Genomic DNA, 14,607 nt, shown 5'->3' with positions numbered 1-14,607 from the left:
CTCTGCAAGGGCAGCCAGTGCTTTTAACTTCTGAACCATCTTTCCAGACCCTTTCTCTCTTGGTCTTTTAAAAAGCTATACAGAGACCTCAGTTGGCAGAGTGCCTGTCTAGCATGCAGGAAGCCCTGGGTTGGATCCCAACAGGGTACGGCCGTACATGCCTGCAATCCTAGACTTGAAAAGTAAGAGTCAGGAGGATCAGGAGTTCAAGGTCCTCCTCAGCTACAGAACGAGTTCAAGGCCAGCCTGGACTATTATAGAAGACGCCATCTAATGAACTACGCATGAGAAACAAAATATAAACAAACGAGAGAGAGAGAGAGAGAAAAAAAAAAACCAACCCAGAACATTCGGCAAACATATAGGTCTACTTTTAGAACTGTTACAGTTTTCTGAGGTAGAGTTGGCAAGTCCAACTGGCACATGCAGAAAAAAAAACAACAGGACGGAGAGACGTATGTGTGTTTCCTATTCCTAGGGACATATGCTCAAACCCACTATGCATCCGTGAATTCCCAAGCCATCCGTAAGCCACTTTTTTAGTTGCATAAAGAAACACACTAGCTGGGTGGTAGTGGCCCGCCCTCCCTCCTTTAGTTAACTTATTCCCTTTACATCTTAATCATAGCTTTCTCCCTCATCTCTTCCAGGTCCCACCCTCCCCCATCCCATAGTCCTCAGAAAAGGGGCACCTTCCTCCCTTCCCAACTGATCACAGACTATCAAGTCTCTTCAGGACTGCCTGCATCCTCTTCCTCTGTGGCCTGGCAAGGCCTCCTCAAAGTGTAGGCAACAGAGCTCATATTGGAGACAGCCCGTGTTCCCCTTACTAGGTGACCTACATGGATACTGAGTTTCCTATCAGCTACCTCTGAGCAGGGAGCCTGGATCCTCTCCATACCTGGTCCTTGGTTTGTGCTTCAATCTCCTCGGGCCCCCCTGGGCTCAGATTTGTCGACTCTGTGTTGGTCTTCTTGTGGAATTCCTGTCCCCTCTAGGTCCTTCTATTCCCCTACTCTTCCAAAAGAACCCCCCCCCCCCCCCCCGTGCTTTGCCTAAAGTTTGGCTATGAGTTTCAGCATCTACTTCGGTCCCCTGCTGGGTAGAGTTTTTCAGAAGACATTTATGGAAGGTGGCACACACCTTTAATCCCAACACTTGGGAGGCAGAGGCAGGCAGATCTCTGTGAGTTCAAGGCCAGCCTTGTCTACAAAGTGAGTCCAGGAGAGCCAGGGCTACACAGAGAAACCCTGTCTAAAAACAAATAAAGAACGAAAGGAAGAAAGAAAAAAAGACAAGACTTTTCTCAATGAAACTGTGCCCACGTCCTTCCTGGGACTTCTGACTCCTATCACTAATGCCTGGGTCACCTCCATCCCTTCCCTCTTTATGACAGAGACCTTACATTTCAGAGGTAAAGTAAAGCTCAGGTTTCTTTACGCTTGGAAAAACTAATATGCAGCAAGAAGACATGTGAGTTAGGGACCTCTGGTCTGCTCACCTAGGTAGTGTCACTCACTCGCTGTGTAACTTAGCTGAACCTCCCGTGTCCACTGATGTGTCCTGTGCTCTTACATTGCAGAGATTGACCAAAGTGCCGACAACCTGTATGTTTTCCTTGTCATATGTGGACTCAGACCCGTGAAGGATCCTCTGTACTTGGTAGACGCGTTCTCAGGTATGTGTTATCCCCCCTCCTTGGTGTGTGGATTTGTGAACAGAGACGTGCCTTTGGCTTTGTGCTCTTACTGGGTGCCCAAGCTGGCCTTGAACTCTCAATTCTCCTGCTTTAGCATTCCATACACAGGGACTACAGCATAAGCCACCTTGCCCAGGGGGACCTCTTTTCCCTTTTCCTAGATTGTCACTTTGGAAACTGCCAGAAAGGGTAATTTATGGGATTAATATCTCTGTGTAGACTTGCAGCTTCATGTATGAAGGATGTTAGACAATTTGGAAATAACTATAAGGCTAAATTATTGTTTTAAAAAAATCCTACCATTTATTTATAAAGATCCCCTTATTGTTATTTTATGTGTTTGCCTGTGTGTGTGTTTATGATATGTGTGCAGTACCTGTGGGTACCAGAAGAGGGCATTGGGTCCCCCAAAACTGGAGTTACAGGCAGCGGGATGCTGGGAAACAAAATCTGATCCTCTGCAAGAGTAGCAAGTGTTTTTAACCACTGAGCCATTGCTCCAGCCCCCACCCCCCAAAAAACCAAATCTTTAAGTAAAAGTGTGCAATGCCACATATAGGCATTCTAAGTAAAGGATGCTGGCTAGCACGGATAAATGCTTAGTGACCTAAGAACACAAAACATACCATGGGGGTAATTTGTAGTTAAGTTGAATTGTCCGTATTCCCATCCTCCACCGTGACTTGAAGCCATGTTAGGCCCATTCAAGGTCTTTCTTTCTTTCTTTCTTTTTCTTCTCAAGAATGGCATCAAGAAGCACCCAATGTTTACATGGTGATTGTGGGTCCTGAGGTGAGTCCAAGTGCCATGAACACCAATCTTTCCTATTGACCTTTGCTTTCTTTTCCATTTTTTAAAAAAAAGATTTATTTATTTATTATGTATACAATTTTCTGCCAAAAAGATGTATTTATTACACATACAGTGTTCTGTCTGCATGTACACCTGCATGCCAGAAGAGGGAACCAGATCTCATTATAGAGGGTTGTGAGCCACCATGTGCTTGTTGGGAATTGAACTCAAGACCTTTGGAAGAGTAGCCAGTGCTCTTAACCTCTGAGCCATCTCTCCAGCTCCTTTTCCTTCTTTTTTTAAGTTGCAAGGACTTTCACTTTTTTTTTGGTTAATTGTGTATGCCGTGTGTGTGTGTGTGTGTGTGTGTGTGTGTGTGTGTGTGTGTGTGTTGTTCCATGTGTATGCAGTTCCTACTGTGGCCAGCAGAGGGCATTGAATCCCCCTACACCTGAATTCACAAGTGATTGTCAGGTGCCCAGTGTGGGTGCTCTGAATGGAACCCGGGTTCTCTGCAAGAACAGCATGCACTCTGTGTAGCCATCTCTCCAGCCTCTCTTCTACTGACTTATAGTTCATTTTCCAAAACTAGTTTGTGTTCCTCTTCTATGTATGTAGGCCTTTTTTCCTCTTTAAGAAACCAAAGTAAATTTGCCTTTTTGTTACATTTTATTATTTATTTGTGTTATGTGCGGGTATGGCCATGTGTCATAGCATTTAAGGGGTCTTTCTACCATGTGGGATTGAACTCAGGTGTCTGGCTTGATGGTAAGCACCTCTATTGCTGAGGTAACTCCTTTGGCCCATAATTTGCCTTTTTTTTCTTCTTCTTCTTCTTCTTTTTTTTTTTTTTTTAATGAAAAGGATGGGGCTGGAGAGCTAGCTCGGCCATTAAAAGCACTGACTATTATTCCAGAGGACCTGGGTTTGGTCCTCTGCACCCAAATGGCAGCTTACACCCATTTGTAACTCTAGTTCCAAGGGGTCCAACTTCCTCATCTAGCTCTTTAGGCAATACATACATGCGGTGCACATGCATACATGGAAAAATATTAAAAAACAACAACAACAACAAAAAACCACCTGGGTCATATCTCAGTGGCAGAGCACTCCCAAAACTTGTATGTGCGAGGCCTTGGATTCAGTTCCCAGAACCATACCATGTGGGTACACATGCATGCGCAAACACGCACGCACGCATGCACGCGCACACACACACACACACACACACACACACACACAGAGAGAGAGAGAGAGAGAGAGAGAGAGAGAGAGAGAGAAAGATTATAGCTGTTTTCCTTTATGGCTTTACTTACTGTAAAGATTACAATTAATTCAAACTAATTGACTGCCGCAAAGGATAAGTAGATAATTCTCGTGGGGAAACTGGCGGGTCATAGAAAGAGGACACTCGTCTTAAAATACACAAGATGAGAAGTTTATCTGAGTCAGTGCAGAAGCCAAACTCTCTGATTGGTCCAAAGGATTCTTAAGCCCTTTAGCTGCTCAAACTGCAAATGCACAAGTGCTCTTAACCCAGTGTCGGATCGAGCTGCTGGCCTCTGGTTAGGGACCCTGCTGTTGGGAGCAGGGCCCTCATACACACCAAGTTTGACGTGTGGTGGCTGTTGCCAGGGGAACTGCCCCTCTGTGTCCTGTGTTGACTCTTGGTGGGTGAGGAGCGACCATCTCCTGTGCCTCCTATTCCTTGCTCAGCGCTGAGGCCACACCTCATGCGTGTGGACTTTCATTTGCCCCGAGCAGTTTGGAAAACAAAGTGTACCCTGTGCTCCTAGCCCGATGGGATCTGCGTGGCCATTACAACCCTGTCCTCGTGTGGCTTCTAATCCAGGCTTCCCACTGTGCGTCTGTTCTTCCCAAACTCCGCTGCTGGGATCCTTTCTTGCAGTGTGATGAGATGAGTCCCCTGGGAGGTGGGTATAGCGAGGGGATGGAGGGAGCCCTCATCAGTGTGATCCCTTATAGAGAAGCCCCAAGGAGCAGCTGCCTTGTTTTTTTCATTGTGTGTGGACACAGCAAGAGGCCAACCCCTATGAACCAGGAAGCACGCCTCACCAGATGCTCAGCCTGCTCTACGCCCTGATCCTGGCTTCTCGCCTCTCTGACTCTCTGCTAAGTTTGTAGGTCACCCAAGATGGCTACCGCTGCAGCACTCATCTGAGCTAAGACAGATACGTCATCTGGAGTACTGATTGGAATTCTCCCCTGTGTGATAGGAGCCACCTCTCCCACCACCTTGTTTTGTTTGGCCAGATGGTAATAGGCAAGCTGGAAGGTTTTTGCTAACTGACAGTCTGACAGGGAGGGTACACCGAGGACTGCGTGCAATGTATGCAAGCCCATCTTGGTGAACCAGTGAGATTATTGGTGTTAATTACGAGAGGACGGGCTTGTATCACCAAAACCCACCTCAGCCCCGGGTGATGATGGCATCCCCATGGCTTCCTGTCTAACATGCAGGCAGATCCACTGAAGAGAGTCCTTGCTTCCTGCTTCTGTGACCGCAGGAGGCCCCGTGAGTCCTGTGACTTTCTTATGTCTTTCCTAAGCCTCCAATCAGGAAGAAATGCTTCAATCGGAAGGAAACAGAATTTCCATGTGTTAATGGAGTAGCTGGCCTCACGTCCACTCACTTCTTTGGAGTCTAGTGACCGCTTTGTACAACCTCTCCGAGCCTCATCTATTTGTCCTATTCTGGGTCCCTGTGGACCTTCCCGGCATGCATTGCTGTTCTCTGTGTTCTCACAGACTTTGCAAATGGCCGTCTTTACCTAGAACAAGGCCAGAGATGCTACTAAAGACAACCAAGAGGGGAGGGGGGCTGGTAAAATGGCTCAGTGGGTAAAGGCGCTTGCTGTTAAGCCTGATGACCCGAGTTCAATCCCAGGGAGCTACATGACGAAAGGAGAGACCCAATTCCCAGACGTTGTCCTATGGAACATGTGCAGCCAGACACATAAAACAGATTTAAAATATACATCATACAGCCGGGCGAGGTGGCGCACACCTTTAATCCCAGCACTCAGGAGGCAGAGGCAGGCGGATCGCTGTGAGTTCGAGGCCAGCCTGGTCTACAAAGTGAGTCCAGGATGGCCAAGGCTACACAGAGAGACCCTGTCTCGAAAAAAAACCAAACCAAACCAAACCACAACACAACACAACAAAACAAAAAGAAATCCCTCAATCTTCAGAAGAAAATCCCAACACTTTAAACTTTCAACGTCTCTTTAAAAATATCCAAGTCAAGGCAAAGGCAGGCGGATCGCTGTGAGTTCGAGGCCAGCCTGGTCTACAAAGCGAGTCCAGGACAGCCAAGGCTACACAGAGAAACCCTGTCTTGAAAAACAAACAAACAAACAAAAATCCAAGTCTCTTAACTGTGGCGTCCTATCAAATTCAAAATAAGCTATGCACTTCTTATTTCAGGAGGGACAAACCAGGGCACAGTTAGAATCAGATCAAAGCAAAACCAAACTCCAACAATATAAATAGCTGGGACTCTCATGAACCAGGCTCCAAATGACTTGGGGCAGTCCCAGCTCTCTGGTTCTGCCAGTGCAGCACACCTAACCTGTCCTGCATACTTAGGTTAGCTCCACCCCACCCCTGCCACTGTCCCTGAGTGGTCGGTTCACTGTCTGGTATCTCCAGTATTCTGGGGTCCCCTCCCCCCTTGCTGCTGAGGCTTCATCTCGCCAGTGGTCTCTCCCCATGAAACCCTCAGTCCTGGGGTCACCACTGAGGCTGTATCTTTACCAATATCCTCTTTCTAGCCCCCTTTTAGGATGGGGGGGGGTCTCAACTTCCTCTTAATGTTGTGACCCTTTAATACTGTTCCTCACGTTGTGGTGAACCCCCCAACCATAAGATGATTTTGTTGCTATTTCAGAGCTGTAATTTTGCTAGTTTTATGAATCGTAATGTAACATCTGTGTTTTCCAATGGCCTTTGGTGACCGCTGGGAAAAGGTCATTTGGCCCTGCCCTCAAGGGGGTCATGACCCTGAGGTTGAGAACCACTGCTTTAGGGACTTTGCCTCTGCCCCATGCAGCAAGCCTCAGATTTCTTTTCCATGACTCCTTCAAGCCTGAAGCCTCTGCCACGGCTGAGGGTACACCTCCACCAATGGCCTCCTGACCTCTCTGAAGGAACTCCAGCCCTGCCACAGCTTGCTCTCATGAGTCCCCTATACCCTCAAACCAGGACCCTGTGGGAAATGTCCACATCTTACTAAATTTGCTTGCTTGCTTGAGGTACAGCTGTGGCCCCTGGAGCACAACTTTTGGGTGCTGTCCCCAGGGCAACACCTTCTAGAAGACTTCTCCTGGACAAGTCACTGCTGACCTTCCTGTCCCAGCAAACCAGAAACCACAGACTTGCAATTTAAAACTCACGTGAGGAGGAGCCCCACGAAGCTGAGTTGAGGTGGCACAAGCCTTTAATGCCAGCACCCAGAGGCAGGCAGATCACAGCGAGCTCGAGGCCAGCCTGGTCCACAAAGGGAGTCCAGGACAGCCAAAGCTATACAGAGAAACCTTGTTTCAAAAAAAAACAAACAACAAACAAAAGTCACAAGAAGGAAGGTCCTGGTAGAGTCCCTGAGAGACTCTCAAATTCCCTCAGGTAATCAAGCCAGGTCTCCATATTTGCTCTGTTCTCAGCATTATCCTCCAATCTCCCACAGGAGCAGCCCAAGCCTTGAGTACTCACTGGCTCCGCCACCCCAAAGCTCCCAGATCCTTCCACAATCCACCCTGCCCCTAATAACATGTCAGCTCCATCACAGTAAGATCCCACCTCCTCCTATTCCAGTTCCCGCCCTGATAAACACCATAACAAAATCAGTTTGGGGAGGGGGGTAAGGGTTCATCTGGCTTACAGTTTACAGGCCATCGAGAAGGAGAGCCAGGGCAGGAACCGGGCCGTGGAGGAATGCTGTTTACTGGCTTGCTTCCTCAAGATTGTCTCAGTCTGCCTTTTTTTTTCCCCCTCCCTGAGACAGAGTTTCTTGGTATAACAGCTCTGGCTGTCCTGGAATTCGCTCTGTAGACCAGGCTAGCCTCAAACTCACAGAGATCTGCTTGCCTCTGCCTCCCAAGTGCTGGGATTAAAGGCCCAGCCTGCTTTCTTATATAACCCAGGACCACCTGCCTAGGGGTGACACCGCCCACAGTGGGCTGGGCCCTCCACACAGACTTGTCCACAGGTTAACCTGATGGAGTCAGGTTGGTGCTGCTGCCTCCTGAGATGAAATTCTCCAATGTGGGGCCTGACTCAGGTGGGGCTCCTCCTCAGGTGTGCCTTTCTGACCTCTCAATACAGACTCCTTTTTTTTTTTCTTTTTCCTTTTAAACCTCTACCTGTCTATAATGGTCACACTCGAGTGCTTGATTTATTGTTGTTCTGAGTCTGGAACGGGAGAAGATGTAAACCATTTTGTACTTGACTTTTGAGTATTTGCATGCTGATAAGGTGGGTTTGCCAAGTGTCCGAGAGACAGGACACATGAAAATTCTTGTTTTATTTTTTTATTTTTTGTTTTTCGAAACAGGGTTTCTCTGTGTAGCCGTGGCTGTCCTGGACCCGCTTTGTAGACCAGGCTGGCTTTGAACTCACAGCAATCCACCTGCCTCTGCCTCCCGAGTGCTGGGATTATAGGCATGCACCACCACGCCCAGCTGAAAAATCTTGTTTTAATGGCCCAGACATAAGATGATTTTGTTGCCAATTCTTAGCCCCATTCATGCAAGGGACGCTGGTGAAGACAATGTGTAGGCTCCAAAAACAAAAACAAACAAACAAACAAAAATCCAACGGCTCCCAGTCCTAAAGCCTGCCAGAGGGCTAAGAGCTCACTGGGAATGGCCAGATGCCTGGGAATGAACATAAGACGCTCACTGGAACAAGGGTCACTCAAGGCTGAGTGCCTGGGAGGAAAAAAAGAACCTCTCCCACCTTGCCTCTTTGATCTGCCTTTTCCTAGGGAGAGGACCTCCATGTGAGGCCACTCACCAGACCCTGTCCAGTGAGGAGAAGTGACCATGAGCTGTGAGCAGGCGGGATGAGATGGAGGGGCCGAACAGCGACAGCCACAACAAAATCCCAAACTGATTATGTGTAGACGCATTTTGTTTTCAAGTCTTACCTCATTTTAGTTTATGTATATGAGAGTGTTCGGCCTGCGTTATAAATATGCAGCACTTGGGTGTCTGCCAAGGTCTCACTGCCGTTACCTGGTGGCTCGTCAGTAAACTACACCCCCCTTCTCTGGGCCAGACCTGCCTCTGTGTTGTGAGAAAAGCTAGGTCATGCGGCTGTGTGAAGGGTTGCATGCCCCCTCATTGACTTTGGGGGCAGCTACCTGGCTGCTGTTGACTTAACCATGTGCCTCAGTTTCCCCATCTGCAAAGCAGGAATTACGAAGACAGTAGTACCTATCTTCCTCCTGGCTTGCTGGGTGAAAACTTGAGCAGGTCCTGCCCTCAAGGGACTGTCCCAGTGGATACAGGAAGCAGAAGGCACCATTAAAGCCAACGTCCCCTCTCTGCTCTCACTGCTGGGATCTAGCTCTAGCTGCAGGATGCTCTGAGGTCAGCTCCGGGTTTCTGTTAATGCTCCTTTGATCTCTCAGTTCCTCGGTTTGAGAGATGCACATGTTCCAGCTATCGGTGCATGTTGTACGGTACCCTCCCCAGCTCTCTGATAAGACACACTGGAGCCAGGAATATTTGCTTTAGGCACGTCAGGCCTAATGGCTTTGCCCAGTAACTTCTTATAGCAAAGATGATTTCCCCTAAGCCCTGAAGTTGAAACAATATATTTTGTTAGAAAATAAACAAGCTTGAAAGGGAGAAATGAGAATTTTTTCCCTCTCTCTGTCGTTTTCAATGCTTTTTTTTTCCTCCCTTAAAAATTTCATTAAATAAAAACATCCATTCTTCTTTTCCTCTTTATCTTGCGTTTTGTTCCACTCGGCTTCACTAAGAGATTTGAAAATGAACCGAAGTGGAAAGTAAACCCAGGGAAGGCGGCGTCAATTGTGGTTTCATTTTTAGGCTCGCTCTTCGTTCCTTAACTACATTCCAGCCTCACACTTCAGCCATCTCAGAACAGGACTTGTATCCTTGACAAATTATCTTTCCCAGAATAGTTCATCATGAGAGCCAGTGCACGCTAAGAAAGACAAGAAGAAGACGGAGTAAACCAACAACGTGCGGTATTAGCATGAAAATTAACACGTAGAATGAAAGACTTTTTAAAAATTATATTTGTGTGAGTGTGTGCATGTGCACGCACGTGTGAGCGCCCATGACATAATGCGTGTGTCTAGAGGTCAAAGGACAACTTGTAGGAATTGTTGGTTTTTCTCCTACAGTGTCCAAGGTTGGGGGAGCTCCCGGGGGATTAAACCTAGGTCATTGTGCTTGGTGGCAAGGCCCTTTGCCCATTGAGCCATCTTGCCAGCCCAGAAGGAGGCTTTCGTTGTGGAGGATTTACTCTTCTTACATTGTCATAGGCTAGGGTTATTATGGAATCTAGCTGCTTACTAATTTGAGCACGAGGCCTCAGGAATGGGAAGTAAAATAGGAGTTCTCATGTCTGGGACTGTTCCGGTCACCACATGACAGCCAGGGAAGGAGACTGATGCACAGAGGGAAGAGGCAGAGCTATCATAGATGGTGACTCCCCCGGGGTGGCAGGTAGCAGGCAGGACAGTGGGGGTGGGGGTGGAGGGATGGAGGCGGGTGGGGAGGTGTTGCTTCTGGATTAAAAGCATCTCGGAAGCTGGGTGTGGTGGCGCACACCTTTAATCCCAGCACTCGGGAGGCAGAGGCAGGCGGATCGCTGTGAGTTCGAGACCAGCCTGGTCTACAAAGCGAGTTCAGACCAGCCAAGGCTACACAGAGAAACCCTCTCTTGAAAACCAAAAAAAAAAAACAAAACAAAAAGCATCTGAGAGATGTGGCACCAGCTGCATCCCGGAGGATGACTCTGGAGCCTGGGACACAGGTTGGCCAGCGGGGGCCAAGAGTGAAGAAGGTGGCAGGAATTTCATGGACCTTTACAGCACACACACACACACACACACGCACACACACACGCACACGCACGCACGCACAGTGACACACACACTGGTGCATATTCCTGTGGAGGGCCATCTATCTTTTTGTTATTGTTTTGAGACAGGGTCTGTCACCGCTGTGAGACTCACAGATTTGCCTGGGCTGACTGTCTAGGAAGTGTCAGGTGTCCTCCACTCCCCTGCCCTAGGCTGCAATTATGAGCATGCCTGTAATACCTTGCTTTTTCTTTAGGTTTAATTAATTAATTAATTTATTTATTTATTTAGTGTGTGTGTGTGTGTGTGTGTGTGTGTGTGTGTGTGTGTGTGAGAGAGAGAGAGAGAGAGAGAGAGAGAGAGAGAGAGAGAGAGAGAGTGACTGTCCAGGAAGGGTCAGGTATCCTCAACTCCCCAGCCATAAGCTGGAATTATGAGCATACACTACAACACCTTGCTTTTTTAAAGGTTCAGATCATTTATTTTATGTGTATGTATGTGTGCCTGTGTGTGTGCGTATACACATACACATACATATGTATATTCACCACTTGAGTGTAGGGGGTCATCGAGCCAGAAGATGATGTTGGATCCCATGGAACTGGAGTTACAAATGATGGTCTTGAGTTGCCCAGTGTGGATACTGGGACCACTGTTCCTCTGCATGTGCTGTGAAAGCATTGAGCCATCTCTCCAGCCCTGACACCTACGTGTGCTTTTAAAATGTGGGTTCTGGGGATTGAATTCAGGTCTTTATGGTTGCAAGGCACACACTTTACCAACTGGGTTGGTTATTTCTCTAGCCTCTGCCCCTTGAGCTTTCTATGAGTCATGCACAACAAGAGAGCTTGGCTTCTAGTTGGCCTAGACTGGAACACTGGCCCAGTCGTCCTGCTCTGTGACAGTGGTGGAGTTACACAGCCTCTCACGTCTTTCTCGGTGACAGTGTTCAGTAATGACATTGTTACTAGAACTAAATTACTGGTTGTAAAAGGCTTTAGCATGTTCTTCTGGCTTAGCTGGCTACTGAGGATTAATTATTAATGGCTACAGTAGCAGCAACTTGTCCATAGCCGTGAGTGTCTCTCTGCACAGATCTTCCTAGGGAAAGTTACAAATTCTTTTTTTTTTCCCCAGATAGGGTTTCTCTGTGTAGTCCTGTGGGACCAGGCTGGCCTCAAACTCACAGGGATCCACCTGCCTCTGCCTCCCAAGTGCTGAGATTAAAGGCGGGCGCGGCAGCCGCCACCACCACCAACAACACCCGGTGGAAAGTTACAAATTCTTATGCATTCATGTTTGATACAATGTAGCCCCATACATTTCCAGCCACATAGCGACCCCAGGGATGGCAGTAAGCCTACCCCCATCCTTTGTGATTTTGGGCAGGCATCCTAGCAGTTGGAAGGACTCGAGGTGCACCATACAGCACTTCCTGTCAGAAGAAAGCGGAGCGAGGGTGTTCAGATGATGGCTTCATGTCACCTGGCTTTATAAGATAGCGGTCCTGGCATTTGCTTTCAGGCAGCCAGCATGCTTGTAATTCATGATGGCTATTGGCAACGTGCAAATGAGAACAGGAATTGAGTCTGCTTTCCTTGCAGCTCCGCTGGAGCCACAGTTGGGAGGGGCTGCTGGCTTCACACCCTTGCTGTGTTTTTGAAGCAATGAATGTCTGGGGTTTAAAAAGAAAAGTTTTAAAAATGTGTTTATATTTTTATTTGTGTCTGTGTATGCAGATGCCATCTCTCCATCTTCCTTATTTCTCTTTCTTTTCCTCCCTTTTTCCTTTTTTTTTTTTTTTTTTTTTTTTTTTGAGACAGGGTCTCATTGGGTAGCTCTAGACAGGTCACTATGTAGATCAGGCTGGCCTTGATCTCACAAGAGATCTACCTGCCTCTACCTCCCAAGTATTGGGGTTAAAGGTGAGCACCACCATTCCTGGCTCTGTTTGTTTGTTCGTTTGTTTAGTTATATCCATTTACTTACTTATTTTGGAGGAGGCACGTGTGCCATGGTGCATATGGGTCCTGGAGGTCTAACTCGGGTCAGGCTCGATGTCAAAGCATCTGTGCTCACTGAGTCATCTTCATCTTGCTGATTCTAGGCTTTTGGCTTGAAGAAGGGGCTTCCAATTGTTCTAAAACTGCTTCCACGGCAGGTAATAGCAGTCAGGCAGGGAGACACCAAAGGACCAGTCTGATGGAGTTAGCCATGTCAGATGTCTCTGTGAAGAGTTTCTGTTTGGGTTGAAACACGAGTGATTGCACCTGTCTCAGAAGCAAACTGACCTTGAACTCTGTAGATAGCCAAGTATGACCTTGAACTCCTGGTGTACCTGCCTACACCCCCCCCCCCAACGCTGCACCACAGGTGTGCACCACCACGCCTGGACTAGCATAATGCTGCTGTGCAATCTTTGTGTCTGAGTAATATTCGAATGAATAGACACATTTTGTTATTCATCAGACGAGGGGGCGCGTCCTTGACTTTGAAACTCTTTATTTCTGAGGAGGCTCCCTGTAAAAACAAAACAAAGGGGGTGAAAAAAGGCTTTAATTCCACGAGCTGCTTTGTCAGAGGCTAAGGCTTTCCCCCTCACTCTCTTGAGTGCTTTTGTGACAAATTCCACGTACGTCATTCCAGCAAGCATGCCTTTCCCTGCGAGATCGGACAGTTACTTTGTCCCGTCTGTAGGCACTCTCCGCTGTCCTCTGGGTTTCCCTGGGCTCAACTCTCATACAAGGTGGCACCCATAGTCTGGACTTGGACTGTTCTGTTTGTCCCTAGGTTCTTCCTTTCTGCACTATTGGGTGGGTTCTGTCCTGTTTCCATGGCCTGAGATTTAGATAAGGCTTACCCCAGCTCCAGGCAGGAGCTTTCAGATATCCCAGGCTGGCCTGGAATTTGCCATGTAGCGGAAGATAACCTTGACCTTGACCTTGACCTTGACCTTCCAATCCTTTAACTTCTGAGGCTCTCATCATCACACCTGGCTTATCCTGTGCTCGGGGCTCGAACCCAGGGATTTATGCATGCTAGTTAGTTGCTCTACCACTTGGTCCCACCTACGGGGTCCGGATTTAAAAAAAAAATCGTGTGTGCATGAGTGTGTATGTATGTGTGTTGTGCATACCATGGTGCATAAGTGGAGGTCAGAGGTCAACTTTTGGGGGTCTGTTATCTCCTTCAACCATGTGAGCTTCTGGGATCAAATCTAGACCCTCAGACTTTTGCAGCAAGGGCCTTCACCTGATAAGCCACGTGCCAGCCCGAGGGTCAGACTTTAAAAAAAAAAAAAGTAGGCCAGGCGTGGTGGCGCACAACTTTAATCCCAGCACTCAGGAGGCAGAGGCAGGCGGATCGCTGTGAGTTCGAGGCCAGCCTGTTCTACAAAAGGAGTCCAGGACAGCCAAGGCTACACAGAAAAACCCTGTCTCAAAAAACCAAAAAAAAAAAAAAAAAGTGTTTCTTCCTCTAATCCTAGTACTTGGGAGGCAAAGGCAGGTGGATCACCATGAATTCCAGGCCACCCTGGGCTACAGAGTGAGTCCAGGACAGCCAAGGCTACACAGAGAAACCCTGTCTCGAAAAACAACACAAAACAAACAAACGGCAAAAAAGGTGTTTCTTGTCCCTCTTTTCCCAGGTAGATCCTGCATTTACAAGAGAAGTGAAAGACCGGGTGAGGAGGTGAGTGGCAGGCAGGTGGCACCTACAGGCAGCCGGCATCTTACACACAAAGAATCCTGAGGGGCAGAGTGGGCGGTTCAGCAGTCCCAGCTTGGCCACCTCAGACTAAGCAGGTGACAAGCGCTGCCTTCTGTAACGTTCCCCGTGACTCCTCAAGGTCATGCTTTGGGCTCCAATATAAAGGCAAATAAATGGACACACTCAAAGTGCAAGACTCTTATTTCCCTAGTCATCTGCAGAAAGGCCAGAGCAAACCACTTTGCTTCTGGGTCAGGGTCTCACTGCCTATCCAAGCCTGGCCTGGATTCTGTGTGCGTGATTCCATATCTGGCTTAGTGAAGAT

General features: G+C 47.9%; 1 protein-coding gene across 1 annotated transcript in view; it reads left to right on the top strand.

Moving 5' to 3' along the window:
• GLT1D1 (glycosyltransferase 1 domain containing 1) overlaps positions 1–14,607 on the top strand; it is a 71,880-nt gene that overhangs the window by 41,839 nt on the left and 15,434 nt on the right. The window contains exons 7-9 of the mRNA XM_084763645.1: positions 1,583–1,678; positions 2,442–2,491; positions 14,221–14,264. Of these exons, the coding sequence (XP_084619771.1) occupies positions 1,583–1,678; positions 2,442–2,491; positions 14,221–14,264 (190 nt within the window). The remainder of the gene's footprint in view (positions 1–1,582; positions 1,679–2,441; positions 2,492–14,220; positions 14,265–14,607) is intronic.

The sequence above is a fragment of the Acomys minous genome (genome assembly GCF_964271855.1).
Source record: "Acomys minous genome assembly, chromosome: 16".
Lineage (NCBI taxonomy): Eukaryota > Metazoa > Chordata > Mammalia > Rodentia > Muridae > Acomys > Acomys minous.
This window is presented reverse-complemented; position numbering and strand designations above follow the sequence as displayed.